Source organism: Tinamus guttatus, unplaced genomic scaffold, assembly GCF_059628265.1.
Source record: "Tinamus guttatus ecotype Peru unplaced genomic scaffold, ASM5962826v1 Tinamus_guttatus_pri_ptg000150l, whole genome shotgun sequence".
NCBI classification, from domain to species: domain Eukaryota; kingdom Metazoa; phylum Chordata; class Aves; order Tinamiformes; family Tinamidae; genus Tinamus; species Tinamus guttatus.
Genome location: NW_028288684.1, coordinates 11,463,847 through 11,476,564, shown reverse-complemented (window position 1 = coordinate 11,476,564; position 12,718 = coordinate 11,463,847). Strand labels below are relative to the sequence as shown.

The 12,718-nt window shown below is 37.9% G+C and overlaps 1 protein-coding gene across 1 annotated transcript in view; it reads right to left on the bottom strand.

Moving 5' to 3' along the window:
* ALKBH8 (alkB homolog 8, tRNA methyltransferase) overlaps positions 1-10,918 on the bottom strand; it is a 44,690-nt gene extending 33,772 nt beyond the window's left edge. Inside the window, exons 1-6 of the mRNA XM_010224519.2 lie at positions 10,778-10,918; positions 8,192-8,432; positions 6,928-7,059; positions 5,944-6,039; positions 4,459-4,563; positions 2,331-2,401 (exon numbers count right to left, since the gene is read on the bottom strand). Of these exons, the coding sequence (XP_010222821.2) occupies positions 2,331-2,401; positions 4,459-4,563; positions 5,944-6,039; positions 6,928-7,059; positions 8,192-8,432; positions 10,778-10,912 (780 nt within the window). The 5' untranslated portion in view covers positions 10,913-10,918. The remainder of the gene's footprint in view (positions 1-2,330; positions 2,402-4,458; positions 4,564-5,943; positions 6,040-6,927; positions 7,060-8,191; positions 8,433-10,777) is intronic.
* Between the last annotated feature and the right edge of the window lie 1,800 nt (positions 10,919-12,718).

Sequence of the window (12,718 nt, the reverse complement as noted above, 5' to 3'; positions counted from 1 at the left end):
CCTGTAAATTTTGTAAATAGAAAATTGCTGAGAATAAAATTGATGAGAATAAAATTGCTAACTTACATATCATTGCAGCAGACATTTAGATCTTCATCTGATTTTAAAATGCAGGCGCACAAATATATATTAAAGACATCATTAAAATTTGTAGAGATACCAGAAAAGTCATTAAATGATGGAGCATTTTAGGGGCCGCTAGCCTGTTTTACTATATGCATGCTTTGTCTGTGTCTGGAAAGAGCATTGTGTTCCAACATGAAAAGGCACTTGACCTTGGGAACTACCTAACAGACTGTGACCAATGCCTATATCTGAAATATCAAGAAATGGCCCAGGTCTGACTGTTCTCCTGACTGTATACGTTCCAATTTTCAACAGCATCATAACGCTCCAGGCAGTCCACTTCTTGGAAAGGGTTGTATTTCTCAGGTGATTAAAATCACTCTGCCTTTGGCTATCTGTTTCAGTCCATGACATAGGTATGCTATAATATAACCAGCTAGAAATGCACTCCCTATGGCGCTCACTGCAGAGGTAACAGGCTCTGTGCCACAACTGGCCTTTTAATTGAAATCGGAAGAGTAAGCAGCCTGCAGCCTGAGACTGGTGAAAGGCATGGGAAATTACTGCAGCTCTAACTCAGTTTTTATAAAGAAAATATATATATATTTTTTTATAATTACAAAGTCAACTTAAACAGCTGTAAGCTGGACTCACCTATGCTGCTTGGAATGCTCAGTATGGATAAGAAAATGAAACTTCTGAAGGATAAACTGCACCCTAGATCAATTACAGCCTTTGTCCTAGAGTCCCATGAAAGTACATGAAAGAAATGGAAGTTCTCACATGCACCAGCACGGTGGTGTTGACACTGCTAAAGACACTCCTGCAGCCACCCTATTTCAGGGACAAGACTAAGCACTACAGGGTCCTGAAGTCACCACTACATGGGCTCATTCCAAAACACAACTAATCCCACGCGTTCCTACTCCTAGTAGGCTCCATGTGGAGCATCACTGTGGTTCAGTGAACGTGCTCTGGCTCAGAGGGCTGCACGTCAGCCCTGACACCTACCCTGACACCTTTCAACCAACAAAAAGCACAGAGGTGCCACTGCTGCACACGTGAATGGGAAACCTGCTACTCCTTAGACTCATGCCCAGCCCCACATTGACTAAACAATCTGCAAAAGGGAAAGAGGAAGCTGACAATTCAAAAAGTCTAGTGGTGAGAAAGAACATCCAGTCATGCTCCTCTCCCAACCTAGAACAGCAAGACAAACCCCAGACAACATCAAAGCTGCTGTGCTGTTACAAGAGAGCCCTGACTATCAGCATAAAGGTACAATCCCATATGCACACCCACTTCTGTCCTCTGCACACGAGTGCCAGGACAAACAAATAACAGATCAGCTTGTTTTCATACGGAGTTTGAAGCTCTATGTAAGAGAATTCAATATTTCAAAAGTCAAACTTATTATCCCTTGTTATAACTCCTGTTGGTAGCTTGCTTAAGCCTCTAGCTCTCTAGCACCACGCGAACACGCAGCAGCACAGCAGCCCTGACACAAACATACACCACAGCTCCACTGCTGCCTTCATTGCTATGTGTAAGCGCAGAATATGAGCACTTTCAGAAATAACTACGGAGATGGGAAGGCCAAGTACCAAAGACTTGCTACAGTAGTGCCTGCGAGAGAGCAGACTAGCTAGAGGAATAACAGATAGATGATAGCGATTCTTAGTCCTGTTCTTGACCTGTTACATGAGTTCGTGCTAGTTCACTTTGCTTTTACTCCAGTTTTCTTCCCACTCTTAGACTGAATCATCTGCATGGGCTGTAAGCTCATGCAGGCTTCAGGCTTCAACGGCACCCTCTCTATGTAACACACCTACACGAGCCTTACGTACTGAATGCAAATATTGTGGCAGGTTTGAGGCAGACCAGAGGGAACAAGGGGTGAAACACAGGAGCTCGCTGAAACGCAGTGGAACATAGCAAAAAAATGCAATTAGAAACCCCAGCAGGAGAAATATTCTAATTTATATCCAAAATTAAAAGAAGTCCATGAAGAACTGGATGCTAGCGCTTCAAAAACAGGATTATTCCAGCACTACTGTTATCACTAGCAAATCTTTCAGTGACATCCACATTTCATTGCAGTTGCTTATTTACTTAGCTTATCATATTACCTTAAGTGCCTGATATTGAAGTCAGATGTGTGTGATCAGATACCATGGAAAAGCAAATTAAAATACATTAAACAATATAAAAAATGAAAGTTTACAGTAAGTATCACCAAAATAATACATGAACATTACATTTACCTCGGCTCCTAAACTCAGAGAGATTATTTCATCCTCAAAAGCAGAATGTGTATCAATATGAGGAGGAATTCCTGTATAAGAAATGTCAAAAAAAGTCATTATAGGAGTAATATCTCTTTGCAATCTCTATTTCTACAGATCTCCACATTAAAAAAAGAAGAGTAGAGTATCTGTTTAAATGAACAAAGTTTATCATGAAGGAGAGGGCTACCTTCCAAAAGAATTCAGGACCAGACTAGTTTATCATATGCAGATTATACGTGCAGTTAACCCAAGAATCCTCTATAATGAGCAGAGAGGCCTCATTCACCCTCTGAAGATTCCCAATGCTCTCTGATGCAGGGAGTCTCTGAGACAGTTACGCTCTCTTCTCGGGCACCTTACAACCAACAGCTATGTGAAATGATCTGGGGCATTAGTTCATGTATGACCATGTATTTTTCACTCAATCACTCCCCAGAGCAGGAGTCATCCCAAGTTGTCTTTGCATTGCTAAGACTCTAAGGGTCTCACCTGCAGAATCAGGACCCTTTCACTACAAACACAGGGGGTCAAACCTGGCCTCTCCTTTGTATGGCCCAGGAGAACTCCACACACCAACCTCTCGTTGATGTATGAATAACCATACACATTGCCTGGAGCCTGTGCCACACATTTTACCACCAAGTGCTGAAATAACAGTCTGGAAGCCTGCAAGATCACAGGATGTGCTGGGAAGCTGTCCTCAGCCATGGAACAAGGTGGCTACAGACAGCTCAGGAGAACCTTCCTCAGACAGATAAAGAGTAACTCCTATTTGACCCAAGCCAAAACATTTATGTAACCTTATTAAAAAAAAAATACGTCCACGTTAATTTTGAATACTATCACATTTTCTGAGTTAAAACAAATTTCCCTAGCAGTGTCAAGGAGCTGTAAAAAGCATCCTTATTATATGCCAGATCTCTCCTCCAGACATAGAATATTCTGAGTCCCATTAGTTTCAGTGAGATTGACACAAAAGTTTCATGAGGTCAACATTTAGTCCAACTAAAAACTGGTCAGATTTGAAAACCGACCCAAGGTCACATATCTGTTTGCTTGTAATTCTGTTTCAACCCAAAGCACAAATTCTGCCCTCATATCCATGTTAAGTCAGATACCTGAAGAAGTCTGTCACTTTTTAAAATCCTAAATTTAATGTCCAGTGACAGAATCCAGCTCGTAACACAGATACTATGAATATTAATCTGACTGTACTCTATATTCATTCATGTCCTAGCAATTTGTACTTAAGAAAGGGTATTTCCTTCTCTTTTTATTTTTAAAAAGAAAGCACTCTTCCTACTCCTGATAAAAATCTAGAGCTTTAACTTATCTCCTCAGATGTTCCAGCCAGCAATATGTGACTGTAGCAGTTTATCAGACTGTTGGATATATAAATAAATAGGATCAGATTTTCAGACTCCTGTGTTCACCAGACTCTGAACTGACTGTCAGTCATTTATTCTGAAAGAAAAGTTTGTCCTTTCTTCCTAAGGACAAACTAGATATTCCCTAGTGAATGGAAATCAGATATTTAGCCTTGATGAATGACCTTAGCAAAAAGTAGAGTGTATTATTTGTTCCCTTAAGATCTAGTTAGAAGCAAATTTCTCTTCAGATGTCTTCAGTTTGGGAAAGATGCAGGAATAGAGTAATCTCTTATTTCTCAGATAAGGAACCTCTGCTTGTATAACAAATACTAACACTATGTAATACATATATATAATACATGCAGTCTCTAAGATACAACTCTTGCTGTGAGTATGTACAGCATAGAGAACAGGAGAGTTTGGAAAAGTATCAAGAGAAATGCACTTTGGTGCAAAGCCAAATACAACTATTTATTTCTGCATATTTTGTGTGTCTAGATTCAGTGTTACGGCTCATGATTCTTGAGCTTCCTCAATTTGCATAACAACAGTATCAAAACTGCACAAATTCCCAAGTTCTGAAGACAGTACGAAGCCTTTAGTTTCCATTCATCAAAGCATCTCTGGTCACAAAGGTAACATATTAAGCAAGTGCTTAAATCCTGTTCCCGCACCAGGACCCATTTAGATGCTATTCCCTTTCAAATTTCTTTTTGAAGGATAAAAACACTTACCTTGCCCAGGTTCATACTGATTTACAGTCAGTTGATCAGGTTTATGTTTGATATATCCCCGCTTCAAGCACTTCTCTAAGAACAGGTTGCAAATTTCAGGGAGACCTAGTTTTAGGGAAAAAAAAAAACAGTAAGCAAGACAGCTTTTTGCACTTTCTATTTAGCATAAATATTTGAACAAAATACCTAGAAACTGTATGTGAAGCCATCTTTAATAAAATCATTCTGCATTTACTATAAAGCCTACATCAAAATTGTGCGTCTGATCTGCAAGTTAGACATGTTTATAAAATTTCATACCTAGAAAGGTCATTCAATCAAGCCTTCCACACTCTAGCAAACTAGACCCACTGGTTGCAAATGCAAACCTGCATTATCTCTGCACATAAACAAGCACTTAGCAAATCAGAGGCAAAATTTCCACCAACCACAGGGATATGGGAGCTGCAGTCAAGAAGCAAAATTATTATGCAGGAAGTCAGAAGTTGCATTGAGACCTGTATAAAAAATGTACCCCCTAAAAAAACGTTACTGAATTAGGTGCTGGATTAAATAAATCTGCTGAAATTAAATTTTTTATTTTTAAAACCAAAAATGAAAGTTACAGTCCAGCACTGAATCTTTAGCTTGCTAGTATACCTGATGATGATTTAACTGCAAAATTCTGTCAAATGTATCCCCCACAAACATGTTAGAAACAACTTTTTCACAAATCTACTGATTTTCTGTTTTCCCCAGTGAAGTGCTTCCCCCAGTTATGTTCTCCTCACACACAATATATTCCATCTGTGAGGCTAGAAAACAGCTCAAGAAAACAGCTCAAATATCAATGCTCTTATGATCATATAATGCTCTTATACTCTATTAGCTTCACTGTTATAACTCCAGTGCAACTAGAGCCCATTTGTTGGAAGCTACATCTGCCACTGCACATAAGCATCACCTTGAACACTTATATTGGAACTTAATCCCCCATTTTACTATTTTTACATCTAAGACTACAAGATGACTCACTTGCATTCCTCTGACTCAGAGCTTTCAACTCCAAATGAGTTACTCAAGTCTTTTAAAGACTGCTTTCAGTCCAAAAGAAAAATTTTTTGGTAAGCAACCAGCAAGCTTCAAGCTAGTCAAGATAAATATATACAGTCAAATACGTCACAACACCTCCCACCCCTCAAATTAATATGCAATTTGTAACATGCAATTGCTTTATGAAACAAAAATAAAGAATGACAATTACAATCTCAAAAGCCATATTTGAATAGACCTGCAACCCCCTGCAAGTGATTAAAAACAAAACTTCAAGCATTTGCACTAACTACATAGACAGATCCCATTCTGGAGCACTGTTTATTACAGTGGTACAGTGAAGGCTCTCCTTTAATTAGAATCTCACGTCTATGCCTCAGTGAAACTAAAAGCTTTATGTAACGGTTCAAATATCAGGGTAGAATAAATATTAGTTAAAAGGAAAGTTCTCACCTCCAGGCAAAGGTTTATTTTTATCAACATTGTTGCTACCATAGCAAAATTCATATCCAAAATGCTTTACTCTTCTATGTTTTAAAGTCTTCTGGGCTGTGAAATCACATAAGTTAAAAAAAAAAAAAAAAAAAAAAAAAAGAAAAAAAGATCAGGCTACATAAATATTTCAAGCAATTTGCTGCTCCCCTATTCCACCTTACCTCTGTTAACCCTCAACAGTCTTTAATCAGTCACTAAGACACCATGGGACCCTTGTTCTTGATGGCACACACTTCTTTTGCAAGTGCAAAAGGTAACAAGGGCATCAAGCCATCCCTCGCACTACAGTTTGAAGTCAAACTGCCTCTGTTTGTGGTAGGAAAGTACCAGTTTCACTGATCTATGTTTAATGCATCTTTATTCCTGCCCTGACCTCTGGATTAGCATTTGATTATCTTGAGAATGCAGCAGGATCCTTCACTCTCACTAAGTTACATGTTAGCTAAGGTCAACATAACCTTTTTAACTGTTCCAAAAAACAAACTTTATATAGGAACTTTGGAGTTAATTCCAAGAGCAACTCATTTTATTACTTGATGCAACTCCACAGGGCTCAAAGCGCTCCAGTGAAAGCACAAAACATCTAAAAAAGGGTATTTCACTGACTTCTTTTTGGTTTAACAGAAGACAGTTCCCAAGCAGGACATCAGACTACGACCTTAATAGAACCAAGTCTTGCATCTGGAACGAACTGTCTAAACAAAACTTGAGTTGTCTGTGGATGGAGGAATCTTAAGTAAAACCATTGCAGATATTGCTTTAGATCACTTGTCCCTGATAACTGATCACTTACGATATAAGATCCAAATTCTAAAATATGAAAAATACATAGTTCTTCAAACACTGCATTTTCCAATACGTAGACTTCTTATAAACTGAAAACACAGAGAGCACCGGCATGAAAATATTTTTAAAGTTCTGTATTTGTATGGTTTGACTCACTTTTTTGAGTATCTTTATCTTCTATCCAGTCAATAATTTCCAACATCCTCCTTTCTTCCTCAGGAGAAATAATATTTTCAACCACTGTCAGGCCTGGAGGCAAGCTTGTCGGCACCACATTTTTCCAAAAAACTAGGGTAATGGAAAAAGACAACATTGTCACTGTTCAGGAAAAACAAACCATGCAACAGGCTATGGATACAGGGATGTTTAGAGTACATCTGCAAGAATATTTACTTTAATAATGCAACAGAGCCTTAACTGGTTTCTAATCTGGTGCATGAATGATCCCCTTTTTACATTACAAAATACCTCAAATTCTGCATCAAGCAAAACACTTAAGTTTTTACTGCATACGAGCAATAAGACTCCTTGCTTCCCAAATGCAAAACTGTTTTTCTGCCAAAATAATGATTAAAATTTTTCCAATAATTTCTGGAAAAAGTCTACTAGCATTTCACTTTAACTTGCACTTAAATTCCAGTTCATACTTTACCACAAAATTCATACTTTGGCAATTCATTTCTGCTTGTAACTTGTCAAACAGAGAGTACCACTGAAATTTTAATGTTCCAACTAACATTAACAGCAAAAAAATGCTTTTTATTCTCTATTATTTCTTGTATTTGATGCCCATAGAAGCAACTATGATCAAAGATGGAAGACCATAATGCTGTATCTATCTAAAAAAAAAAAAATGTTGGTGACACAGGGGCTTTCATGTAGCTGTTCTAATTTTCCTTTTTTTAATTAAAAATATTTATTCACTGACATAATGCAAAGACCAAGCCTTTTCACTAGACACTATAAAAACTCAGAGGAAGAGGTACATGGAAAGAAGGTTCCAGTCCTAAATAGTTTACAGTCAGTCAGAAAAGAGAGAATCAAGGGGAATCAAAACAAACAAACAAACACACAGAAATCTCACTGTACCTCTCACTGTACCTCTTTTTCTTCTTTGGGAGATGAGAAAGAGATCAGAAGGCCAAGGTCACGGAAGCAGTCCAGTGAACTATCCTGAGCTGTCCTGGATCCTAATTTAGCTTCCTAATCACAAAACCTTCATGTGCAGCACGGAATGATCTGGAAACTACCTAAGTAACCACCTCTTGTGCTTCAAAGTCTAAATGAGGGCATCCTACCATCAAATACAAGAAGAAAAGAATATTTTCGGGGGGTACTTTTGTTTCTAGCTTTAGTTTTCTGTCTCTGCTCTTCAGGGCAAAAGCAAAAAGACATGTTTTACAAACAAGCAGAACAATACCTTTTTCCACAAAATTAATATATAGAACAATATTTTGGCCGAAGCCCTCCAACGTAACTTCTTTTCCATTGAGAGCATCAAAGGCTTTCTTGGCATCCTCTGTGGTCCCATATTTCACAAATGAATATGGTTTATTCGGTGGCATTAAAAGGGTTTCCACCAATCCATACTCTTCTACTATTTTGAACAGTTGGCATCTGCTCATCCCATTACCAAGACCAGCATTGGCAACAACCAAATTCTAATTAAACGGAAATAAAAGAAAAATGAGAGTTAGTGATTGCTGTTAATTGGGCCAAAATAAACACTCTAGCAGTACAGCAGCTCTACAAAGAAAGATGGAGAAAGTCCATGAACACTCTTCTGTGTAGTCCACACAAAATATTTGTATTTCAACTAGCCTGGTATCTGAGGCTACAGCATAAGCAACCTATGTTTGTCCAGCACGCACTGTTGGATAAAGGCTTCCATCTCTAGCAGAGGTTGAGCCTCAATTCTTGCGTGTAGTTCCAAGGCCACTCAAACTTGGAATTGGCACATGTGTCCCCTCTGGTGTCCTGCAGATAAAAAGTGACACTAGCAGGTATCACTTTAGACCTCTAGAAATGAACTTTTCCAGAAACTTGACACTACTAACAAAGCAAACAGAAAAACTTCTCAAGGCTGCGATTTTTGTTGTTGTTAAGAAAGGTATTCTTTTTTTTTTTCCCCCCCTCAAGGAATCTTTCCAAACACAGAGATTGGTTTTCCCATGCCCAATCCATGTCCCTCATAAATATGGACACGGACTCTATAAAGAGAAGATCTAGCTCTATTTAGCACTCTTATCTAAAATCTCTCCCTCTTGATTTTATATACAAGACAGATCTGGGTCTCATTCTTAGTTAACACAGATTACTTGCAGAACAAGGCACAAATGCTTTATTTTAGCCTTTTATAGTGATTTATGATCAGAATTTTCAGTGACAGTTTGTAACCATCATTGCTGGTTCACTAAATACTAGAAAAAAATTAATTTTTTTAAAGGACTACTATCTAAGAAATATCATATGAAGAAAGCACAGTCCCATTTTAAACAAAATTAGAAAGTTCTTTTGAAATGTGAATAGTTATGGGTCATAACAAGACGTTCAGTCTAACCATAGAGAAGTTTAAGTCCCATATTAAAGACAAAAGAGGATGTAGTCTTGAAGTGCTGATTGAGCTTCAGTGACTCCACACAGCTAGCAACAATTTACTCAGATTGCCTCCATGTAACATCCATCCAGAAGACATTCACACAATCTTCTCTTTAAAGCCTACAAATGTTCTGTGACCTTTCCTGAAAGCAGCTGGTGAAGTGTTCAATTGTTTCAAATGATTGCATTTCACTCTTCTAAAATTCAAAAAAAAAAAAGGTTTAAAATTGAAGAGATGGATTTAATAAAGAACGAGACAGTAGTATTTTTTTAAAACAGTGAGCATACCTCAGTTACTGCCAAGATTGCCTGTTGTGGTGGTTCTGTTAACACTTTTTAGAGCAGCTTTGGACTACCCATTACTGATCAAATATTTCAAAGATAACTGTATTAGCGAGTCTTGTTATGAAGCAAGCAATAGTGGAGGAGGGAGACAAAAAAACTCCCAATAACTTACAATATATACAAGACTGCTCGGTCTTTTTAACATATGCTCATATGCTATTAGCATGTGAGAATTAAAGAAAAAGCCCAATTTTGTTAGGACAAAGTATTAAGATTTAATATGCTTCTGTATTTGAATGAGAAAAAAATGCTAGATCAAGATGAACAGAGTAAATGATACAGTACTATAACATGTTTCAAGTCAACCTAGCATCTCCTCACAGCTAAGACAAAGAAATCAAACTTTCTAATATCCTCCCTCCTTCCCTTTGCTCCTGGCTGCAATTGCCACTTACTTCTTGCTAGCACCAGTCAGGAACCATCTCTGTACCTGGTTCTGCTGTAACTCTCTACAGTGACAGAAAACTAACAGCTCAAAAAAATGGGTAGTTTTCTGTCAAGCTACGGGATAACGTGGATTATAGAAATTTTCCCTGAGTGTCATAATGAAGACAAAAAATTGCCCTCTCTTGTTCCCTTCAGGGAAGAGAATGTTCTCCCCTTATCAAGAGCTGCAGATCAGTCAATCAGTTCAACTCCCACAGAATCACAGCCTAAACTAACTTAGATAAAGAAAACAATGTAGGAAGGTTTTTAAGATAAACATGTTTTTAAGAGAGTGTGTAGATGAGCCAGATTATATTTGATGAAAAGGATATATAAAAAAAAATAAAAAACTAAAAGCCAGAGAAGAAATCATAGGGAAAAAAGTTTATTTTCCATGCTTCATCATCCTTCCCAACCCAAACTATTGTTTCAAATTAAGAAATTTTATTGAACGACAAGTAAAGTCTCTCCACAGATATTAAAGGCTGGAATATGGTCCTGCTTCAGAGGTGCAGCCAATCTGCAGTCTCAAGAATGGCTTTCTTGAGAAGAGCTGCACTTCAGGAAAAATAAGGCATATTAGGACACAGATAAACAGCATTTTTACATGTTCATAAAAATCAGAGTTGCAAATCACCTGTGTGGCATGGGAGACGCACTCAATGCCCTCGTGTCTCATCAGTGTGTGCTGAGCTCTGACCTGCTTCCTCAATACCTTCTTCTTCACTTTACAAACTTTCAAATGGTCTTGACTGGCGCTGCCAATTTCCATGTCGATGATCTGGAAAACAGAAATTATTGGAGTCACTTTTGTTAAGAGGCTTCCTCTGCAAGACTTCATGAAGATGCTAGACTATTTTCCTCATTTTACTCAGCTCCACTCTTTTATTCACAACTTCACTCCTTTCACAGTCTCTCCAGAGCAGAGCAAGGGAAAAAAAATGTATGCGGAACTGCCATGCCAGTTGCATCATCTTAACTTCTAAGTTATTCAGGGCTTCACCTAATGCTTGAGTTAGAAATAAACTGCTCTCCTAGTGGCCTCCTATGTCAGACTTACAACTTTCAAATCAATATGACATTTGGCAAAAATTGTGGGTTTTTTGAGAGTTAGTAAAATTATAAAATAAAAAAGAAGCTGTAATCATATGTTCCTTGTGGCTGCTGCACTGTTGCCATTATAAAAACACAAAACCATTATCTATAGTGCTGAAAATCTTTAAGGAGAATCAGAATGAAAACAGCATCAGGGAGAAGTAAGGTCTGAGATGCTACATGCTCGGCCATAAAAGCTTGAACCCTGACCTTTTAGCCACATTACTGAATGTTTGCACAGACCCTGACCACTTGAAACATATCCTTGCTAAATAAACTACTTGGCACCAAGATCCATCCTTCCACCACAGGACTGCTGACAGTTCCTATGGTTGCTTTTCAAAGTTAATTTGAGCTTAACCACACCAACATGCAGTGTATACAGCGTATGAAAAGTAAATCTCACTAGTGACAAATTTCTAATGAAGCTGCTTCAGAGAAGGAAAGGTGGCTACTGAAATAACTCATTTATCAGAAACATAAACAGTAGAGGCAGAAGAGTTCAGCGGGTTATCCCCAGCACATCTTCCTATGAGAGATTATTATTCATCACGTATTTATCAGCAATTGTATCTCATCTCTCTTCAGAGACTGTTCCAAGACAGAACACACTAAGAGCATTTGCCTTTATTCTATTCTTATTTTCTCTCTCCCTTTCCTGAATCTTTTGATACTTTAACTAACCACTTTCTCTTCTTGATTGCAAACATCTCAGCAGTCCATAGTTCACTCCATGACAAAACTTCATTTGTCTGCAAAGGCAACAAGTTCAGAATACTTTTCCTATTAAAGATTAAATGAAAAATCTTCAATCAGGGTTAAACACACAAACAACACTCTCCTCAACACTCATTAATCAAATAACAATAGAAAAATTTCCAAGTGGTTTAGACAAGAGGCACAATGAATTTATATTTCAGCTGGAAAAGAAAGAGCATAGAGGGAAACATGAAACAAAATTAAAATGCTAGCTCGGCCTGCTACATAAACAGCTAAAAAATATTTTGAAAAAACAGATAAGAAACCTGTGTGCAGGGAGGATACTCGGTTTTGCTTGTTTTTAGAGAGACTTCAAATTAGAAAATTTATCACTGGAGCTATTGGTTACTGGCAGGCAGCATCACAACATCTCATGGTAAAAACCTGGTTTTGTTTCTTTTTTACCTTGGCCAAGAAAAGGAGAACAAAATAAAAACGTAAGTAAAGGTATCTGGGAAAAAGGAGAGAAAAAAAAAAAAACTCTCAAGAAAAGAGGCATTTGATTACAGCAAGACTCCCCTAAGTATATCTAACAGATTAACCCATACCAGAAGGATTAATCTGATTTGCAGGCTTGTTCAGCAAGCTCCTACACAAACACATTCAAATACGAGATATGTTCCTAAATGCTTTGTCTGCCCAGCTGTCTTTGCCATACTATGGTGAACAGAGCTCTACAGCTTTACAGAGACTGCCCTGTCTTGCCCATACAGGTTCCATCTTC